The sequence below is a fragment of the Haliaeetus albicilla genome, chromosome 22 (assembly GCF_947461875.1).
Source record: "Haliaeetus albicilla chromosome 22, bHalAlb1.1, whole genome shotgun sequence".
NCBI classification, from domain to species: Eukaryota; Metazoa; Chordata; class Aves; order Accipitriformes; family Accipitridae; genus Haliaeetus; species Haliaeetus albicilla.
Window position 1 is genome coordinate 17,998,195 of NC_091504.1, and position 21,250 is coordinate 18,019,444.

The 21,250-nt window shown below is 39.4% G+C and overlaps 2 protein-coding genes across 2 annotated transcripts; one reads left to right on the plus strand and one right to left on the minus strand.

The window, feature by feature from the left end:
• The first annotated feature begins 117 nt into the window (after positions 1-117).
• Positions 118-16,626, plus strand: EIF2AK1 (eukaryotic translation initiation factor 2 alpha kinase 1). Its single transcript, XM_069810143.1, has 15 exons — positions 118-364; positions 908-1,066; positions 2,515-2,651; positions 3,403-3,434; positions 3,898-3,997; positions 4,816-4,896; positions 5,304-5,401; positions 6,989-7,042; positions 7,747-8,116; positions 9,173-9,284; positions 9,502-9,608; positions 14,984-15,104; positions 15,229-15,308; positions 15,708-15,941; positions 16,426-16,626. Exons 1-15 carry the CDS (start codon positions 268-270, stop codon positions 16,546-16,548), a joined length of 1,905 nt encoding a protein of 634 aa, XP_069666244.1. The 5' UTR covers positions 118-267; the 3' UTR covers positions 16,549-16,626.
• Positions 16,627-16,883: 257 nt separating this feature from the next.
• AIMP2 (aminoacyl tRNA synthetase complex interacting multifunctional protein 2) lies at positions 16,884-21,228 on the minus strand. The gene is made up of 4 exons (XM_069810146.1): positions 21,037-21,228; positions 19,284-19,490; positions 17,919-18,150; positions 16,884-17,405 (listed from the first exon to the last, which is right to left on the minus strand). Exons 1-4 carry the CDS (start codon positions 21,169-21,171, stop codon positions 17,020-17,022), a joined length of 960 nt encoding a protein of 319 aa, XP_069666247.1. The 5' UTR covers positions 21,172-21,228; the 3' UTR covers positions 16,884-17,019.
• Between the last annotated feature and the right edge of the window lie 22 nt (positions 21,229-21,250).

Here is a 21,250-nt window from a genome sequence, read left to right on the forward strand (position 1 = left end):
GGCCCCGCTGCGTGAGGGGACGCCTCGGCTCCCCACCGCCAGGCCGCGGTGCGAGCCCCCTCCTCGGCCGTAGCCTTCCCGCCCGCCCTCTGCCTGCCGGGCCGTATTCACCCCTCAGCGGTGAATTCAGCCCACCGCCGGTCAATGTTTTATCGCTCCGCGCTCGAAGAGCGGCCATAAACGCGAGCCCGGCCCCCGGGGCCGCCCACAGGGAGGCGGGCGGGCCCCGCCGGGCAGGAGCGAAGGCCGGCACCCTCAGCGCCCGGCATGTGGCGGAGGGGCTTCCCGCCGAGGGCCGCGGCTCCCAGCGCGCCGTCGCCCGCCATCGAGTTTCCTGAGGAGAGCCCGGAGCCGCGCTTTGACGGTAAGCGGGGCCCGCGGGGGCTGCCCTGTTCCTCGGCGGGAGGTGTGGGGGAGCACGGAGGGGACCCCCCCCCCTTCCCCTTCCCGCGGGTGACGGCGGGGCCCCCAGCCGCCCCCCGTGTGGTTGGCAGGGTGGGAAGGAGGGCAGAACCGCCGCCTTCCCCCCTTCCCTCCCTTCCCCGTCGCCACCGGGAAGCGGCAGCCGCGGGGGGTGATGCAAGAGCGGGCAGGCCCTTGGCAGCGCGCTGCCCTGCGGCCGCTGCGGGAGCTCGCCCTCCCTCGGGGAGAGCCTCGTCCTCTCCGGTTAGCTTCTTCCCGGATGCACCTATAAAGATTAATTAGGTCCCTAATGAGTGTCTTAAGCGTCTCGCGCAGTGGCAGCTCGTGTGGTGCCTTTTTGTGAGCTCGGGTTGTGTTGAAGCCGTGGGGGTTGGTATGTTGTTTTGATGTTCTGGTAAATGGGCACATATGTGTGTGTGTAGATATATATATATACATGTACATACTGAGACCTAAATTCATTCGTCTGACTGTCCTTTTCCAGAATCGGATGTGCCAGCGGAGCTGCGAGTTGCCAACGGGTCACAAAAGTTTGTGAATTTCACTTCGACCATCCAAAACCAGCTGCTGCTTGTGTCGCTGCTGGAGCATCTCTGCCACATGTACACGCACAACCCTGTTCATTCGAGGTGTTTGTTCCGAAGTTAGTAAGAGTAGTTCTTTCCTCTGTCTTAAACTGCCTTACTGCAATACATACCATATTCTTCTCTGCAGAATTACAGCGTAATATCAATACAAAGCTGTAGCTGTCATCCCATTAGGATGAGCAATTCTGAGAAGGGGATGAGTACCCTGAATCAACTTAATTGGGAATGAGGACCTGTCTTATTTTTAAAAACAGTAACAGAACATTGTTGTAGATGCAAGGATCAGACAGTTCTGTTCCAGCTAAATCGTGTGAGTTGCATCATGAGAAGGGTAGCGGGGTGAATTACCTAGCTGTTAATTCTGATCTAAAAACACAGGTAGAAGGGGAATTTAATAAAACCAAAAATATCAGGGGAAGAAAAAAAAACCCAACTAAATTTCCTCCTTTTGGGGGGGGGGGGGAGGGGAAATCAGCCTGGGCATCTTCCAAAAGTATGTAGCTGCTTGGCTTCTCAGTGTACATCTATGGAAAATGGCCTTCCTCCATTGGTATAGTTTAAACCAGTTTCCCAAGTAGAATAAGCCTGATGAACGACAGAAATGCATATTGCAGTAATCGTATCTGTCTTGTGGGTTTCGGCTGGTATATTCATGTTGGCAAGGGTGGGTTTTTCCCATTTTTCTGGTGTACGTAACTGCGTCCCTAAGGCTTGCGTAGCAAAATTCCTGATTTCTTACAGTTTCACCTTCAATACATTTTATCTCCTTTAAAAGATAAAGTAATAGGCTGAATTTTTGAAATACTGGTACCAAAGAAACATCTTAAAAAACCAAACAAATAAAAACAAACCAAAAACCCTCCAAAACTTATGATTGAGTTTGTTTTAAGACCTTGGAACTCCTAAAACTTTGAAGTACATTTTTGTAGCATCTTTGCATTTGTACCATCTCCAGTATCTGTTAGGTTTTTATCTGCCACATTGTTGTTTTACTCCGAGAAAGATGTGGTGCTTGGCAGGGGGTGGAAGGGAGCGACTTCATTCTTTACTATGAGTATGCGTGCGAATGTGTGAGTTTGTATGTGAATTAGAAAATCTTGACATTACCACTTTTTATTATAAACGTGTCCTCTTAATTGCGAGCAGGCTTTGAATTTCTCTTTTCACTGATCAAAATTAGTCCAAGGGTAACAAGTAAGCGAATGGGTGGAGGTTTGTATAATTCATCTGCTGAGATAAGGAAGAAGAGGAGATGCAGTTGTGACCATAAAGGGCATGGCAAATAACTGTATTATGCAAAGGGATTCCCGCAGAGCAGCTCTAGTTTGGGTTTAATTAGTTTTTATTGCTAAGAGTATGGGAAACGGCATTGGAGTAGGAGTGACTGTTCAGTTTTTTAGATGTGCTATCTTTCGAATAAGGTTTCTCATTTAAAAACCAACTGTTTACATGGCCTTATTGGCAGGCTTTATTTAATGTGACCTTTCTCTGTTCCTTTGTACAGTACTTCGTCAGGCTTTCACAAGAACGGGGTTGCTCTCCCCTTTCGCATTCTGTGATGAATTTAGTACTGTAAGACTGCAGCATAATAGAGCCATCACCGAACTAATGAAAGCAGCTAATCGACAAATACTTAATGGGGTAAGCTTTGTTAAATTTCTTTGGCAACCTCCACATTAAGGAATTGACACATCATTGCATCCAAAGAAGCTTTGGTTTGGGGGTTCTTTTAACATTGGATTGGGTCTTTGAATAATTATTCCAAATGGTATTCCCATTCTACCTTAGCTGTTTGGGCTGGCACGTTCTGGTTCTATAGGTGCAAACCCAAAGCTTTTAAAGCCAGCAATATTTTGTTCCTTATTAAATATTTTTTTTAAATTAAAAAAAAATCTTTATATAAACACAGAAAAGGTGTTTTAAGTATTGCTACAGCTTTTTTTCGACAATGGTCATACGTCCATTTTCAACTTTTAACTGTTCCAGTTGATGATGTTAACACCCTCGTATTTGTATTAGTGGAGGGCATAATTTGTATACGGCGTAATGTGCTTCAGGCTGAATCAGACCAGTTTGCTTATCTCACTGCTAGAACTAAGCTAGTTAATTTTGTCTTAAGCACTTTTTAGAGCCCTCATTTTACCCTGTTTGCCAGCAGAACTCTAAAAGGGCAGTAATCTCTCCAGCAGGGAGATGTTAGCAGATTACTGGTGGGATAATAATACTTCAATTTGGTGAAGCTCTCTGTAGAATGTGAATGGCTTTCAGTAACCTCATTTTTTTTTTCTAAGAGCATAGTTGTAGTTTCTGTTTTGATTAAGCTGTCTGTTTGACATGGTAGACCTCTTATTCTGTACGGCTTGTTTTTATGTTGGATTTTGTTGTTTCGTAGGAACTTGATAATGGAGATTCTCATGCAATTGGGTATGTATTCAAAGCATTTAGAAATATTAAATTTAACTCCTTCCCTAAAGTTCTGTGGTCCGCTCTGAATTTAATTAGTACTGCGTTTCATATTTTGGCTCTGAAACGTAAGGAAAAAAAAAAAAGTGAAAATTTCTTCAAACTCTCAAAACAATCCGGTGAAAATTTCTTCTTCAGTACAACTCTCACAGTTAGTGCCACCATTCAGGAAAACAAGATTTATCAGGCATAAACTTAAATAAATCATCTTGATACCTCTGTTAACACAGAGTGTGGATTTGTAGCACATGTGCATGCTGTTGCAGTCTGCTGGTGTTCAGTATTTGTTATGGTAATGTCAAAGCATTTTCTTTTTCTTCTCATAATGTAAATGCTATTTCTAGATTATGTATACCTGTAGCCTATATAATACCTTACTTATAAATTGTAATTTAGTTTAATGAAGCCTAACTTTTTTGAATAGGGAAAAAGAAGTTCTCTTTGAAGCACAGACCTCACGATACTTGAATGAATTTGATGAGGTTGCAAGGCTAGGAAAAGGAGGATATGGTAAAGTATACAAGGTATTCTTTACCTTCCATTTGTAACTGATCAGTTTATATCTAGTTTTTCTTTGAAATTTAGAGTTAGTTTTGGCTGTTTTGTTTATTTTTCTAAGAGAAAACCGAAAGTACTCATTTTCCAGTAGGACAGGTGCAAACCTGCATGTGTGAAGGATGTTGGCATTTCATTTCAAAAGGTGCTCGTTTCTGTTTGTCAGAAGCAGGCTATATCAGATGTTTTACTTTGTGTATTTTGACCCTTTTAAAGTGAATGAAAACTCTTTATTTCTTGTGTGAAGTGTTGTGATATATGGACTTAAAACAGCCACAGGAACTGATCAGTCTGCGCGCCCCAATGTTCCAGTTGTGGCTGTGTGGAAAAAAAGCAGTCTTAATATGAATGTGAACTGTCCAACATGATGTTGAATTGTATTAAATACTTATGGTGTATGGCCGGCCTAAGGTTCCCCGCCACGTGGTATGTGCCATGTGTAAGTGACAGTTGTGGTCTCACAGATTTATTGAGAACCTGTTTAAGCTGTTATCAGGACCTATCAGCGTTTTTATTTTTTTTTAATTGATGGAAAGATAGCTGTAAAGCTATGTATTTCACGAGGATTGGATTAGATGCTTGCAGTCCTGAAGGATGGCAAAAATAGAGTATCCTTATTTTAGGCAGCTGGGGCCTAATCCCAGTTTCATTCTCTGATATGGGTGAGAGGTTATCTGAATGGAGTGCAGAAATTAATTTTTAGAAAATAGTTGGCTCTAAAGGATTTAATAATTCATTAATCCAAACACATTAACATCTAATTTTGTTCTATTGCAATTGTTTTCAGGTCAAAAACAAGTTAGATGGTCAGTTCTATGCTGTTAAAAAAATTAACATTAAGAAGGCTACAAGAAGAGATTGCATGAAGGTATTCTCTTTCCTGTGTTTCATCTCATGTTTTAACTCCCTGTCTGCTCTAGCTGATTCTTATTTAATTTAGTAATATAGTTAATATTTCCAAAAGCATAAAAAACGTTAATAAGATTTTTTTGCATTCTGAGTTTCTAAAGATTTGACCCTATCAATACCTAGTAGAAAAAAGTAAATTAGAGGTATTTAAGTCTGTTAAAAGAAGCATATTATTAACTTGAATTTGATCATCTCTGCAACTATGAAAATCATAATTTGTTTTAAAGCTTCCGAATTTTCTCCATTACTGTAATAATATTATCTGTTCTTTCTCTGTCAGACAGTTGGGGGTTTTTTGTTATCTGTTGGATTTACTAAGCACTCAGAATAAAGGACAGTCATGCTGTTTCTTTTTGGTCTTTTTAGGTGCTACGAGAAGTTAAAGTGCTGGCTGGGCTGCAGCATCCTAACATTGTAGGCTATCACACTGCTTGGATGGAACAAGTTCAAACAGTATGCCCAAAAGGAAAGTACAGCATATTGTGTAATTGTTGCTTGCATCCCGTTTATAACCTCTGTACTGTTATTTGCAGGAGAGTATTACTTCTCTGATAAAACAACTACTCTTTACAGCCAAAAAAAAAAAAAAGCAAACTGCAGGTGACCATCAGGTCTTTATGTCTCTCTGGGCACTTCAGTCTTTTGCCTAATAACTTATCTGTTATGTAATAATGAATTTGGAACACTGGAAGTATTAGCTTTGCTTCTGGTAATATATGAGGAGGATTTAAAAGTTGTGTGAAGTTCAGTGGAATGCGATGAAAAACTTCTAATGCAAAAAGTAGTGACTTGACAAGGAGAAGAACGAATACTGAAGAATAAGCCACTTCAGATATTGGGGTAAAAGTGATGGAGAAAAAAAACCCCACAAATTTGCTACCATATTTTGAAATCTCAGACTTGTAGCAAAACTCGAATAAGTTTCCCACTATGCTTCTCTGTCTGTCTGGAAAAGAATTTAGAAGAACTGAAAGAACCTGGAAATAAATACTTTAATGGCAAAAAAAAAAAATTCCTCTTCTTTTGCTTTCCACAGGAGTTTTTAAATTGATGAATTGCATTTCATAGTTCTGCAGTGAGAGAGCAGCTTGGGTTTTTTTGTGTGTCATCTACTGTCTGTACCTGTTGAGAGCTTATCTACTTTTATGTTCATTTTAAACCTTCCCTGCCTCCTTTTTTTTTTTCTCTTCAGTTTCTCTGTTCTTGGCTCTTCCCACACTTTGTCCTTTGGTCCCTTTGTAACCCTAATCTGTTCGTCTCTTTCTTTCTTGTCCTTTTCCGGAATGCCTTTAGCAGTTAAATGTTTTGATCCTCTCTTAGTAGGAGGTTTGTTTATGCTCTATATGACTTTATTGCTTTCCAAGTCAGTAACTTGATGCCCAGTCAGCTCTAAGCACAAAAGAAAATGCATAGGAAGTTGACAGTATAGTAAAACAGACAAGACTTTTCAACTGATGATACTGAGAATCTCGAAGGATGCAACTTTTTAGTGCTAGGAGTACTTTACAAGTATTTAATGGTGATAATGTAAGTACATAACTAGAGCTATAGGTAGGTCCTGTGGTACTTCCTGGTTTTCCTTGGCTTACAAGATTGGTGTTTCATATTTGCCTCTGTGTGCTAAAACAAACTGCTTTTTCACGTAAATATACAATTTTAATGAAAATTATTTCCAAAATATCAACTGCCTTCAAAACAGCAGCAGGGTGATGCAAAGGATGGTGCCTTGTGGAGTTGCTTCTTTAACTGTGTATTATCATATACATTTTAAGGCCTTATTTTGGACAGGCTAACTTCTAGGTGAATATCTAAGAGAGCCCAGTGCAACCCTTTCAGTGACCTCGTACAATATTTATTCTAATTTAAGGAAAAATGAAAAACATATTAGGGTTTCCTCTTAGTAGACTAACAAGCACCTTTTGCAGCAGCAGAAATAGAGAAAAAGATATCTACAGGTAAATTCAGTAAGATGCTGTAGCCTAAATGTTAATTTATAGTAAATACATGCATGCTTTGTTTTGTAAAATACCATATTTATCTTTTTGTCCAATAGATAAAACAATAATGGAGTTGCAGCCATTATCTTTGGAGCAAGAGAGTAGCAAGTAAGTATTACAAATCTCAATGATAACATTTATTTGGCTTTAACATAAGGCTTTTTTTTTTTAAAGTAATGTTAAAAGAGTACCAAATTCAGCATATATTGCACAAGTGCTTTTTGCTTCCAAATGATAACTAAAACAAGTCTTAATTATCCTTGTCATTGTTTCTCTTGTTGCATAAGCTGAATAATATTACTGGGTACTTCTACCTTCTTTGGATCTCTCAGTTTCTGAGTGCCTGAACATAGTACTGGGCTTCAAGTTTACTTAAAAAGTTCTGTGCCAGTCAGCAACACTGATTAGTACTGCGGAGTCTTATTAGAGCGATGGGGCCTTCTGTCTCAGAAGTGTTGATTAGCCCTTTCAGTAAGGAGATGGAGTCCTATGAGAAATACGGTGTAACTTCCTAAGTTTAAAAGAATGAAGATGCATCACACTTCTGTCCAGTGAATGCTGTGACCTAGGACAGTATGTAGCTATGAGCTGTCTGGGTCAGCTATGAGGAATCCCTCCTGGAGGAAGGTATTAAAAAGGCTGGACCCTACACTACCAATTATGTAATCCTGAAGTTTTATATGGGGAAGCAGCTGAACTCTTACTCTGGAATGCAGTTTGCAATTGAAAAAAACTTTTCAGAATGGTGTATCACAAATAGATGGTATAAAACTGTGTACTTATTTTGATTTATCTTCCTTTATTATTTTCAGTGATCACTGTCACATACAGAGTGTGGAAAGTGGTAGTTCAATTATCTTTGCTGACCTTACTTCACAAGAAAAGAAGTCCTGTGACAGTACCAGTCTTAGAAATCTGGGCAGTGAATCAGTACAGAATATGTGCGTAAGGAATGATTTTACAAACAGCAATAGTAAAGAGTTTATGAAACCAGATAAATGTGAGTTACCCATGGAATTACAAGAAGACTCTGTAAGCAGTGTTAGCAGTAGATCAACTGATGTGAAAAATCATCCAGCACGGGGACCTCATTGTCGTCTGGATCAAGATGCTAGCACTGAAAGTAAGTCCTGCACTGAAGAATGCTCCAAGAATGATGTAGCGCTCTGTGGAGACTTTGAGGTAAATACAGTTCTCTTTAGATATAAACTGCTGTCTAATTTAATGATGTTTGTAAAGTAGAGTTTGGTAGACAGAGGAAAGATTTATAATGATAAATTTTTTAAAAATGAAATTACTGCAATTACAGCCAAAAATACAGACAATTTTTACTTAAGTGTGTAACACCATTACAAGGAAGCTGACCAGAGGAGCTGGCAAAACTCGGCATACAAGAAAGTTTCCATGAATTAGTCACCTTGGGTCCTTTCAAAGTACCTATGTGAATAAAAAGTACTACTCGTGCATAAAAAAAAAAAAAAATCAAACTTGAAATCAGCATTCAGTAATGGTGGTTAATTCGGATATTATTGATGAAAGTGTCTAGGTATGTAAGGTGGTGCCTATACAGTGTAGGATTACATGTGAAAAAGAGAGAAGCAGGTATGGGCAGGGAATCACCACTCTGCCTATGTTTCTAAAACTTTGTTGGCATTCATACCACTGAAATGTTTTGTGTAACACAGCCAGCTCTGGAATGCTTCAAGCTTTTGCTATCATTTGGAGTTCCCTCTTGCAAGAAATCCAAGGTTTTAAAGGTGTTTGCTTGAGTTGTCCAGGTTATCAAATGAACTAGTACATTATCAGAAACTGAGTATGAAGTTACATTAATAAATAATAAAATTCCATATCAAGAGATTGACTTTTTTGCTATTTTATATTAATTATTCTTTTCTTAGGCCAGAATGAACCTCTGTTCAGTATGTCTAGAAGACTTTAAACTCTAATTTGAATATTAAAGTATGTAGCTTGCTGTTTTGTTAGCTTTTATCATTCAACAATCATTAAAATTTAAGGAACAAGCTAAAAAAAAAGCCAAAACTAGACAGTATCATTGCATCTGCTTCTCAAATGCAGTAGATCAGTAATATTGTATTTGATGTCATTTTGGTATCTAACTGTTTTTTTTTTTTTTAGTTTAATGAACGAATTTTGTTGTTATTAGCGTTAAAGAAAATAACTAAGGAAATACTATTCATATTACAGTAGCAAAATCATGGACCATTATTTTTCTGTTAGGTGGAGTATCGTTTGATGCTTCATATACAGATGCAACTGTGTGAAATATCCTTGTGGGACTGGATTGTTGACCGTAATAAAAGATGCAATGAGAGAACAGAGGAAACTTCCAGTAAGTTTCTTTCCTTTTTGGAATTTTGAGGTTAGTGACTTTTTGCTGTTTCAAAAACACTGTCTTAGGAGAAGCACGGGAAATTCCATTTTTAAACTATGCTGTTAAAAATTTCTTCCGCATCATAAATAAACAGAATTCAACAAGACATACCACCATAACCTTAAATAACTCAGTACAATTAGCTGAAATAACTTAGATTTTAAATTGTTTTAAGGTCCATACCATCTTGTCGATGTCTGCTGGACAATGAAAATTTTTCAAGAGTTACTGGAAGGAGTATGCTATATCCACAGCATGGGAGTGATGCATCGAGACATTAAAGTAAGTTCATCGAATTATTACTTGAGGTTCAAGAAAACACATTATGGGAGGATGAAAACAACTTCATAGTTAAATTTGAGATGACCTGGGGTCTTAAGAATTTAGCTATGTTACATATGAAAAAACACATTGTCTTCTCTATACCAGTACTGTACTTACTTTACTATAAGCATAGTACTCAGTCACATTGACTTACAAGTGAATTATGATTAAGCTGTGGAAATGTTTTCTCCTTTGTGAAGCCATTTTCTTGTCCTGAGCAGGGATGGTCAGACTGGTTTTGTTTTGTCTTGGTCTCTCCTTAACCAGGGTAGGACCTAAATTACCTAATTACCTAAAAAAAAAATTCTTTCAGGTAATTATAAAAATAAGCAAAGCCCCTTGACTACTCCTTAATTTGCTAACAGCATATCAGTTAGCTTTTGAAAATATGTTCAAGTTATAGTTACTTGCTTTTAAAAAAGAAAAAAATTCCCTCAGTTGCAAATAATTGCTGTCTTTCAAAATGGTTGCTATCTCCACTAAGGGACTGAAATTGTAGGTGACGTTAGTGACTGAATGAAAAGTTTTGCTTTCATTCCTATTAAGAGTAACAAAGAGCAGGCTGAAATAACACTTTGAATGATTAGAATAGGATGCCCTTTATATGTTCCTGTGAAGGTTTTTTTGAAATCTAATCATAAGAATAGTTTTGACTTACTGGTTGGCTTAAATGTGAAGCACAGGTAAATATATCTTGCTTTCCCCCCCGCCCTTAAACTGACAGACTCGAATAGCAAGGAACTGAGTGTGTGTTTTCCTGCTCTGCTTCCTACAGAGGTTCTCTGCATCTGATATGGTAGCTATATGAGGAAATTAGTGTAAAAATCATCTTGATTATTAAAACTCCACATGTGGAAACTCGGAACTATTTGAAAAGACACAATCTTTCTTCTGGATTAATTTTAATTTTTCTGCCAACTGTTTCAGGATCAACAGTTTTTCAGTTTGCTTTCTTGTTTAGCATCCTCATGGCCTTATTGTCCGAAGTCCTGGTAGTTGTATAAAGAGTTTCATACAGTTACTGGGAGCCTGTTTTCGAGCCAGTGCTCATTGGTTTCACTGTATATTCTTCTAACGGTGATTTTGCGGATATCTCAGAGACAGTAATTTCTGTGATAATGTTATAAGAAAGCATCTTAAAGCATTTGAAATTCTGAGAACGGAAGTCCAGTGGGTGGATGTCCTTGATTATCTCTTTACTTTAGTGGATATGAGAAGCTTAGCAACGTGTTCAACAGTGCTCTATCTTTTAAATTTGATCTGCATTGAAGAAATGAGAAGAGTGGGGTTTGCCCATCTCTTGTTAAACTGTTCATGTCTGCTTTATACTCTTAACAGAAGATCAACTATTTCCTTTATGCTACTTGAGCAGGCCTCATGAATAGCCATTTGTCCTCCTTGGGTATTTACGTTGGCTCCATTACTTAATAGTAAACGGATGCAACCTGTGTTGATTGGAGAACCTAAAATTCTGCTCACTTTAGATGATGCTGTGCACATTGCAACATGAAGGGCAGTTCTTCCACAAGCTGGACTGACAAAGTTCATGTTTGCTCCAGAGGCAGTTGAAGTTGCTGTTACCTCTGTGTTTGGTGACCCTGCAGCTCTGTGAAGAGGTGTCCAGCAAGACTTGTCGGTGTCCTTTAAATTAAGATAATACTCAAAAAGGATGCATATAGGTGGAAAGGCATCATCAGACTGTTGGCCTAAACACAGAAGACCATCATATTTGTAATTACTCATTTCAGGATTTGTCTGATGTCTTGCATTTGCAAGATACAGAGACACTTTTCTGTATTATCCTGTGAAGTTGGTTGATTTCTCTGAAATTTGTCTGAAATGGATGTCCCAGCTGTAAGTACTAGGCAAATTTAGTAGGAGAAGTTGGAGTGCTGTGTAGCCTCTTGTTACTTCTGTAAAATGTTGTTTTAAGTTAATTTCTTTTTATTAAGATGAAATTACCTAGACTAAAACTTCTGGACTGGTAGGGCATAACATAGTAACAGGTCCCAAAACTTCAGTTGTCAGAACAAATTTTATGAGTTGCCATGACCTAACAGAAGCTTGGTCATTAACTTATATTTGTTAACCACAGCTTCTCTGTGCCCAACAGGAATGCCTAAGATGGTGTTAATGCCCTCAGTTCCTCTATTTCCTAGTTTTATAGCATGAGAAATGAGTCATCATAGGTCAGCTTCAGGCCAATGAAGCTCACAGGAGAAGTGTAAGCAAGCAGAAGTTCCATCTCATCTGTACATACAGACATAATCTGGCAGTGCTTGGGCCTCTAGATTATAAAATCTTAGAATGGTTTGGGTTGGAAGGGACCTTTAAAGATCATCTAGTCCAACCCCCCCACCATGGGCAGGGACAGCTTCCATGAGATGAGGTTGCTCACAGCCCCATGCAAGCTGACCTTGAATAACACTTCAGTGATGGGGCATCCGCAACTTCTCTGGGCAGCCTGTTCCAGTGCCTCACCACCCTCACTGTAAAAGATGTCTTCTTTATATCCAATCTAAATCTACCTTCTTTGAGTTTAAAACTTGCCCCTTGTCTTGCACTGCTTGCCCTGTTGAAAAGTCTCTCTCTGTCTTTTTTATAAGCCCCCATTATATATTGAAAGGCCACAGTAAGGTCTCCCTGGATCCTTCTGTTTTCCAGGCTGAACAACCCCAACTCTTTCAGCCTTTCTTCATAGGACAGGTGTTCCAGCCCTCAGATCGTTTTCATGGCCCTCTTCTGGACCCACTCTGACAGGTCCATGTCTGTCTTGTGCTGGGGACCGCAGAGCTGAACACAGTACTGCAGGTAGGGTCTCACCAGAGCGGAGTAGAGGGCAAGAATCATCTCCCTCAACCTTCTGGCCGTGCTTCTTTTGGTGCAGCCCAGGATACGGTTGGCTTTCTGGGCTGCAGGAGCATATTGCTGGATCACATCCAATTTTTCATCCACCAGTATCCCCAAGTACTTCTCTGCATGGCTGTTTGCAGCATAAGAAGTATATTCAACAATTAGTGTTGTGTGTCTGAGTCAAGAGATACTACTTCTGGTTATAGTTTCTGTTCATAGTGAGTAAACCAAAACTCACTTTCAAAATTATCAATAGATGTGATTCGACCATATGTTGTATTAAGGCAGGTATACTATCATTTGGGGGAAGAAAATTTATGTGATTGTTTGAACTATATGTAGCATCTTACTTAATAGCCATTTATGGATATTGCTAGAATTTGTCTTTTTTAAACTCATGTGAGTGTTAATTAGCCATCCTGCAGCAATGTCTCTACAGAGTTCAACTGTGCTGTGCGTGCAGATGAATGGCCCTAGTTTTGAGTTGCCACCAATAATTTAACTTGATATCACCTATTTCATTTATTGGAAGAAATACTGAATAGTGTTTCATACTCACTTTTCCCATTCCATGTGTGATTTAATAGATCTGTTTTAAACTTAACAGTTTGTCATGTGTTTTATATTTAGTGATTCCTTGAATAGAAGCCATTCCAAATTTTCAGCATTCATGTAACCAATCTATGCACAATTTTCCAGTTCTCGTACATGCTCTTTGAGATAGGAGACTCAGAACTGCACATGGTACTGAAGATAGCCGTGTATTAATTCATATGGTATCACAGTGTTTTCTTCTTTATCTTCCTCTCCCCCCCAGTAACTGGTAATGTACAATTTGGTTTATGGACTGCTATTGAGCATTTTTAGAGCTGTCTGTTAACCATGCTTAAGTAACAGTCAACGCAGAGACAGTTGTTACATATTTAAAATTGGGATTATTCGTCCCTTCATTTACATTTTCATGTTTATTTGCACTGAATTCCTTTTGTCATTATACTTCCTACGAGATCCTTCCACAGTTCTTTGCATTCAGATCTCATCTTGATTTCTCTGAATGATGTAGTATTGCCAGCAGACTTTGTCATCTCACCATTCACCCTTTTCTACCCATTTACAGAGGTGTTGTTCAGCATAGTTCTCAGCACAGATTCATACAAGAATCCGTTGATGATAACCTTTGCTGTGAAGGCTGACTATTTATCCCTGTCTTTTCTTTTATGTCTTTAAACTAGTTATCTATGTGGGGACCTTCCCTCTTTTGTTCATTTTTTTTTAAAGTAAGATTTCTTAATCTAAAAGTATTTTCAAACACAAATTATAATCCTGATCAAGTGGTTACCTGGAGGGAGGGGAGGTCTATGAGGTGTAAGGGTCCTTCCAAGCACTTGCTGTTTCACCGACAGGATGATCAGCTAGTAAAGCTTCAACAGTGCTACTGTCATCTTCCATTATTACTTCATATAGCTCTTCATGGTGTGAATTTTATTTCCTCTGCCTGCAGGAAAACACAGTGGCAGGCCTACTGGCTCCTTTATGTTACTCATAGACAAGGGAACTGTAATTTTTGTAATGCAAATCCATAATCAGAAATAGAGGATTTGGAATCTGGCACTTGAACAGTGTCATTCTTTGAGATGTTGCAGGATGTCTGGTTCTAGCATAGCTTTGAAGTAACCGCATTATTCAGTGCAACATTTTAAAAGTACTATAAAACCAGCAAATTTCTACTTAGTAGAAAAAAAAACCCTGTACTAAGCAATAGTGCTACCATTTCTCATCCAAATGTCCCTAAGCTCAGAAACCTTGTGATACAGACTATGTAAAACCAGTAATTTTGTATTATGTTTTCTTTTATCTGGCAAGTATGGGGGTTTTTTTCTAGATACATAATGCTAGCATTTCTCCTCCTTAGTGGTCCTAAAGCCAAAATATTTGGATAAAATTTCAGTTTTTCCAGTCAGTGGTCTCTACTCAAGTCTCTTATAATTTTGGTTTTTTTCATAGCAACTTCCCAGAACCAAGTAGCATGTTACAGCTGTGCTTATCATATCGAGAAGTATATTTGTTTTACATTATGTCTAGCCTAAAGATAATATTTAGTTCTCCTTCCTGCTACATCAGTTGGTCTAATTTGCTGTCTACTCTTGCCTGTTTACGTTAACATTACTGTTCTGCAAATTTCCCATTTTCTGCTGACACCCCCCACACACACTTTATCTTTCCACTAAATCTTTGGTTTTCCTGTTTTGCTTTTCTTCCTTTTTTCTAGACCCTTCATAGGTGGTCTTTCTGCCCAAATGGTGTTGCTAATGCATAATTTGGCATCAGCTATGACTATTCTTTTTCTCCCTCATCAATGAAAGTATTAAATAATTATCTTACACCTGTGAAACACTGGATTTTATAGACTTTGAAACAGCTGAAATGTCATAATTCTTTATATAGATATGTTTTAGATTTTATACTGCCTTGTTTTGTAGCCCAGAAATATATTTCTACATGGATCAGATCATCATGTAAAAATAGGAGACTTTGGATTAGCCTGCAAAGACCTTCTTTGGGATGATGCAGACCAGTGGTTTAAGACAGAAAGGATAAATGGTAAGAGAAAAAAGCTTCACGGGTTTCAGTGTTTTAAGTTTCTATGATATTAAAACCATTAAATATTAAGTGAAATGGTAACAATGTAACACTAGCTGAATAAGTCTAAATTGCCTTTTCAAAGGGTTGATGCATACTTCAGGAGTGGGGACTTGCCTCTATGCCTCACCAGAACAATTGCAGGGATCCCACTATGATTTCAAGGTAGGGAGGTTTTGATGGTGGTTTTTTTTTTTTTTTTCTATTTACACATGATGATAGATAATAGGAATAAAACAAGTCTTCCAGTAGGTAAATACATAATATTTGGTAAATACATAAATAGTCCTCCTACTGTTACACATAATGTTGTTGTTGAAGCATGGATTTCAATTTTGCCTTCTAGTTTGCTACTAATGCAAAAATTATTTGTGTTTCTAAGATAATCTTGAGGAATGTATACAGATTTGAATGTGTTCCTTTAGTAGTGTCATGATACTTTTCATATCATCGTGAAACTTCATTGTTGCGCAACTCCTTCACATTGTGAATTTTTTCTGAGAAATCTAGTAAGTAATTAAAAATAGCAGTTATCCCAGAACTTTTTCTTTACCCCATTACCAGTCAGACATGTACAGCATGGGTGTTATCCTGCTAGAACTCTTTCAACCGTTTGGAACAGAAATGGAAAGAACAGAAGTTCTTACACATTTAAGGAATGGCCAAATTCCTCATACTTTCTACAAAAAATGGCCTATTCAAGCCAAGTATGTTAAACTCCTCACCAGTCAAAGATCTACAGAAAGACCAACTGCTGCTCAGCTGCGTGAAAGTGAACTATTTCATACCACAGAACACGTAAGTTATGCCAATAACCTCAATCTCTACAGGATAAACAAATATAAAAAGAAAATGCCCTTTGTTTCCCTGCCTGTATTATGTTTTTTTTTGTTTTAAATTGAGGATTGGGTGATTAAGACTCTTCTCTGATTACAGTATTTAGGCCACTGTATTAATGTTTCTGGTGTCTTTGCAATGAGATAAATGGTCACTAAGTATAGGTAACTTTATAAAGACTGGACAGTTAATTTATGTACAGCTTGAGGTATTTATAGGTCAGAAAAGCTTTTGAAGCTTTTCATCAGCCCTGCAGAGTCCTTTATCATTTTCCCTTTCCTTGCCACACTTTTTTGTTTGTGGATTAAGTTGTAGAATCAAATATGCAGAATAGCTGTGGTGCTGCAGAATGTGTCTGTAGTGGATTGCAAACACAATTCAAATAGGTTAATAAGGCTTTATCCTTGCCTGTCAATAAATGACATAAACTGACTCTCATTTTCAGGTTATTTCTAACCTACAACAGAAGGTGAAACAGCAAGAGGAAGAAATAGAGAAACTGAGAGAGAGAATAAGACTGCTTTCTGAAGAACAAGGTGAACATATGAGACTAGGTTCTCCTGTTTAAGTACAGGAAGAATGAACCTCTATTATATGCTAAGTTATATAAAATGTTTCTTTTTTTACATAAAAATATTTCAATGCATTTTGATTTTCCTGTCTGTTCTTTAAAGGTATTCATCTTTTTATCTTAGTTCAGAAGTCTCCAGTCAACAGAAAGGATTCGTGTTGCACTTAAATTGTACTGAGGCTAACTTGTGTAAATAAGCATTTTGGTTACAGGGGAAAATAGAAGGAAGAAGGAAAAGTGTAGCCTGTATTTACATAGGACTACTTTTAGATACCTTATAATCATTAAACAAACGTTGCACATCAGTTACAAAAAAGGTCACACCCAAAAGGTAGTTGTCATGTTTTTATTGACTTGAGAATTCTGTCCAACTGTAGTACTTGAATACATCTCAGAAAGGACTCAAACCACTACAGCAGGCATGAGGTGGAGTAAGATTAAAATAACACCATTATGAAGAGTACAGGCTTATTTTAGTAGCTTCATAACAGAAGTGAAAGGTGCCAAGTTCTCACATGACTTCATCCATTTTTGCACATTGGCTGGGGCAGCATTTACGCTACCTGTCTGCTGAAGTGCACACCACGCAACAATGTCTGCTACGGTGAGTTCATTTCCCACCAACCACGGTGTCTTGCCCAGGGCAGCATTCATAGAGCGCAAGACTGCTCCTTTTTCCTTACTGCTACCTTCTTTTAGCTGGAAGATGGCTGTATCAACCCAGCTGTCAATCAGAGTTGAAGTAACTGCATTGTACTTCTGGCCAAACAGGGAAAAGAGAAATCTAGCGATGTTCCCCTCTCCTTCAATAGGGCACATTGTTTGAATGCTAAACTTCATCTGGGGTTTTGGAACTGAAATTAAGAAAAGAAAAAAAGTGGATACCACATGGTAGAGAAGTTAAATGTAATGGTAATTCTATGATGTATTTTGTGATGCCAGCAACACCGTTAACTTCATTAACCTGATGAACAGATTTCAGTTTTCTTAGTGTAAATACTTAGACTAAGGTGGGAACCTGGGATAGAGAGATCACTTTTTGCAAACTTCAGCCCAATCTCCCACCTCATTTCTATTCTAGTTAACTTATTTGTAGAAACTGAAAAACACTTCTATAAAAAAAGGCCCTGTGGATACAAACAACCATGTAAGTGCCACACGTATTTTAATAGCAGTAACCACAAACAAGAATCTTCCCCCTCTGTCCCCATCATCATTCACAGCTATAAAGAGAGAGCAAAGATAGTATCTGCAGTACATATCCATTGTGTGTCAGCACAAAGCATCTGTTGTCACAGTTTTATAGCACAAGTTTCATTTTCTCACCTATTGTAAAATACTGATCTACAAGATAACTTAATTCTTACCATCCTTCCAAATAAGAGTAAAGCCCAACTGATATTCGTGACGTGGTTGCTTCTTAGTCTGTTCTCCAAAGCATTTCAAGAGGTTTTCTGGCACGCTTTTCACTGATGAATGTGTGTGAACAGCTGATAATATTTTATAGCGTTCACAAAGCAGGCTGTGTAGTACTAATAATGACAGCGGAGGTAGAGAAGGATTTGCATTTATTACAATATCTTTCAGGGCACCATAATCCTGAATGGAAAGGAGAACATTCAGCAGGTAAGACACATTCCAGATCAGACTCTGAAGTAGTGGAGTTTTCATTTGACACGAAAATGTACATAGTCATGCATGTGTATATCTGAAATTCTAATGACACTCAAATAAATCAATTCAAGTTCGGACATTTAAAATTTGTTTAAGCATTTAAACATCTTCCTCCCACAACCTATAATTCAAGAACATGACTGAGGTAAATTCTAGTCCAATCTGAAAGCAAAGTTAAAGTTTCCAGTTGGTAACAAACAAGAAACCAACTGTCATAATTTCAAAATTAACCATTCTAGCTTGGAATTACATCCAGATGAGAATATATAGCATTTAGTATTTATAAATGTTTGTATCTATAATCTGGATGCCTGTTGTAGTTTAACCCCAGCCAGCAACTAAGCACCATGCAGCCACTCGCGAGTCCCGTCCCGTCCCCCCCCCCCAGTGGGACGGGGAAGAGAATTGGAAGGAAAAAAGGTAAAACTTGTGGGTTGAGATAAGAACAGTTTAATAGGACAGAAAGGAAGAAAATAACAACAACAATAATAAAATGACAAGAATAATAAAAGGATTGGAATATACAAAACAAGTGATGCACAATGCAATTGCTTGCCACTCACTGACCGATGCCCAGTTAGTTCCCAAGCAGCAATCCCTGCCCAGGCCAACTCCCCCCCAGTTTATATACTGGGCATGACGTCACATGGTGTGGAATACCCCTTTGGCCAGTTTGGGTCAGCTGTCCTGGCTGTGTCCCCTCCCAAATTCTTGTGCCCCTCCAGCCTTCTCGCTGGCTGGGCATGAGAAGCTGAAAAATCCTTGACTTAGTCTAAACACTACTTAGCAACAACTGAAAACATCAGTGTGTTATCAACATTCTTCTCATACTAAATCTAAAACATAACACTGTAACAGCTACTAGAAAGAAAATTAACTCTATCGCAGCCGAAACCAGGACACTGCCCAAAACAAAATGGCAGTTGTAGGTTATTTGTAAGGATATAAGACTTGAATATTAAGTTCTGAGTGTCCCAGATTTTAATGCCACCCTTCCAACCCTGAAAATCTGAGAGCAAAGAAAGTACCTATCAACATATATGCTCAAGTAAACTTACCTTTCCAAGCATCAAATCTAAATCTGCTCCATTTGTTGTCAAAGGAGAACATTCATCAGTTTGAATGATATTAGTTACATCAAAGTCAGCATCTGGGGTTTGTATCATCTTTGAGAGACCATCGACAGCACTCTTCAGTTCATACAAGCGTTTTAGAATCTCCTCCTGGCGGGATTCAAGTGCTTGAAGTGACGGGTCAACCTCTTCCTACAGAGGACGAAAAAACAACGTCACATAAATGGTCACTCAGGGCAGTGTCACAATCATTCACAGCTCACTTGACAGTAAGTTTTGAAGGACTTTAAACACATTCAAATAACCAGAATGTCATGGAATGTCATGATCTTATGTCTATTAGTTGTGTCTCTTCTTTTGTCTGTATGAATGTGGTGAGAGATGGGTTATTTAATCAAATCTCCGAAATCTTCCTACTTAACTTTTTCTTTTTTAAACCACTAGCTACAGCAAACTCCATAACGTGGTTAAGAATCAGACCATGACCACAGAAATTTCAAGTTGGCAGTGAAGTGCTGTATTAAAACCTGAAAAACCAAAGTCAGCTTGTCAGGATTCTCTTCAGCCCAGAAGAGCAGACTGATAAGAGTTTGTGTTGAGGCTGCCAAACACGGAAACTTTTTGACAATTCAGGTAGTTAATAAAAGTAAAAAAACCCTGTAGGTTTAGATGGATGGTGTACCATACGAAATCACTCTTTGTAGCCATTCTTTGTTTCAGAGATTATAAAGTATAGAGAAAAAAAGACCGTAGGCTTTGTTACATGTTAATCCCAATGCATCTTTCTGTTATCTCAAATATCTTGCAAGTCTCTTATGTTACAATGCTCCCTCTTTTAAAAGATGAAAAATATATTCCTGTGGGAGGTTTTAAGTCTACAAACTTACATTAAAGAAAAATCTTTATACAAATAATCCAATTCTAAGCATCCTGAATAAGGATTAACAAAACCCAACTTATTGACCAAACTTCCTTCTTTCAGTCTCACGGATAAAGAGATAACAGGCAAGGTATCCAAGTGAAATCTTGATACCCACTTACACAATATTCTCAAAGACAAGACACGGAAACGCCTCTTAAGTGACCATTATTTGGCTAGTACGTAATTCCGTGAAATAAAAACCACTCTCAAGAGGAGACTGGTCGTTAATACTTTGCTGTTGCAAGGGGAGGGCATCTTAGCAGGCACTCCTGTGAAGTTCTGCCCCAAGTCTGCTCCTACTCAAGGATCTCCACCAGCAACCTGGGTGAGGAAAGCAAGTACTCACTGAAAGGATGTGATGGCATCGAGCTAAAAACGGCCACAAGCAGCCTCGAAGAACTCAAAGCATTCCTGACACTGGAGAGAGGCTGAAGTCAACTAAATCAACGCAAGGTAACATTTCGCGGTTTTGCCCGATTTAAGAAAGAAGGAACTGAGACTAAGAATAGAGGGTGCGTAGCTGGCTAGTTCCTATCTCAACAGCAGAAAAGAAAGCAGACCCGAGCCAAGAGAGTGACGATGCAGCAGGAAGGGACAAGGCCTGCCGGGACACGGTCACCGAAAGCACGGGCCCCGCCCGCAGCTCAACACCGGCCCAGCGAGGCCGGAGAGGGCCCCGCCAGGGTCCCCGCCGCCAGGGTCCCCGCCGCCCGGGGCCGAGCACCGCGGGCCGCGGCCTGAGCAGGCCTTCCCTCCCCAGCCCGCGGCCGGCCAGGCGGGGCGGGCCCACCCGCCGCCCCCCTCCCTCGCTCCTACCTGCGGCAGCGGCGGCGACGCGGCGGTCGAGGGGAGGCGGTGGAGGTTGGGCAGGCGGTACATGCAGGAGGGCAGCTGCTCCGCCAGCACCTCCCCGCCGACCCTGTGGAAGGGCCTCACCTTGTACATGGGCATGGCGGCAGCCGCCCGCACCGCGCACCCGCTTCCGGCCCGCCGGCGGGCCCGCCCGCCCGCTGCGCCCATTGGGCCAGAC

Coding starts and splice junctions, on each gene's coding strand:
- EIF2AK1 (XM_069810143.1), top strand. CDS start 268: ATGTGGCGGAGGGGCTTCCCGCCGAGGGCCGCGGCTCCCAGCGCGCCG. Junction 3,435..3,897: donor GGAGATTCTCATGCAATTGG/GTATGTATTCAA, acceptor TTTTTTGAATAG/GGAAAAAGAAGTTCTCTTTG. Junction 9,285..9,501: donor GAGAACAGAGGAAACTTCCA/GTAAGTTTCTTT, acceptor AATTGTTTTAAG/GTCCATACCATCTTGTCGAT.
- AIMP2 (XM_069810146.1), bottom strand. CDS start 21,171: ATGCCCATGTACAAGGTGAGGCCCTTCCACAGGGTCGGCGGGGAGGTG. Junction 19,491..21,036: donor CGTCGCCGCCGCTGCCGCAG/GTAGGAGCGAGG, acceptor CGTCCTCTGTAG/GAAGAGGTTGACCCGTCACT. Junction 17,406..17,918: donor TACTCTTATTTGGAAGGATG/GTAAGAATTAAG, acceptor TCTTAATTTCAG/TTCCAAAACCCCAGATGAAG.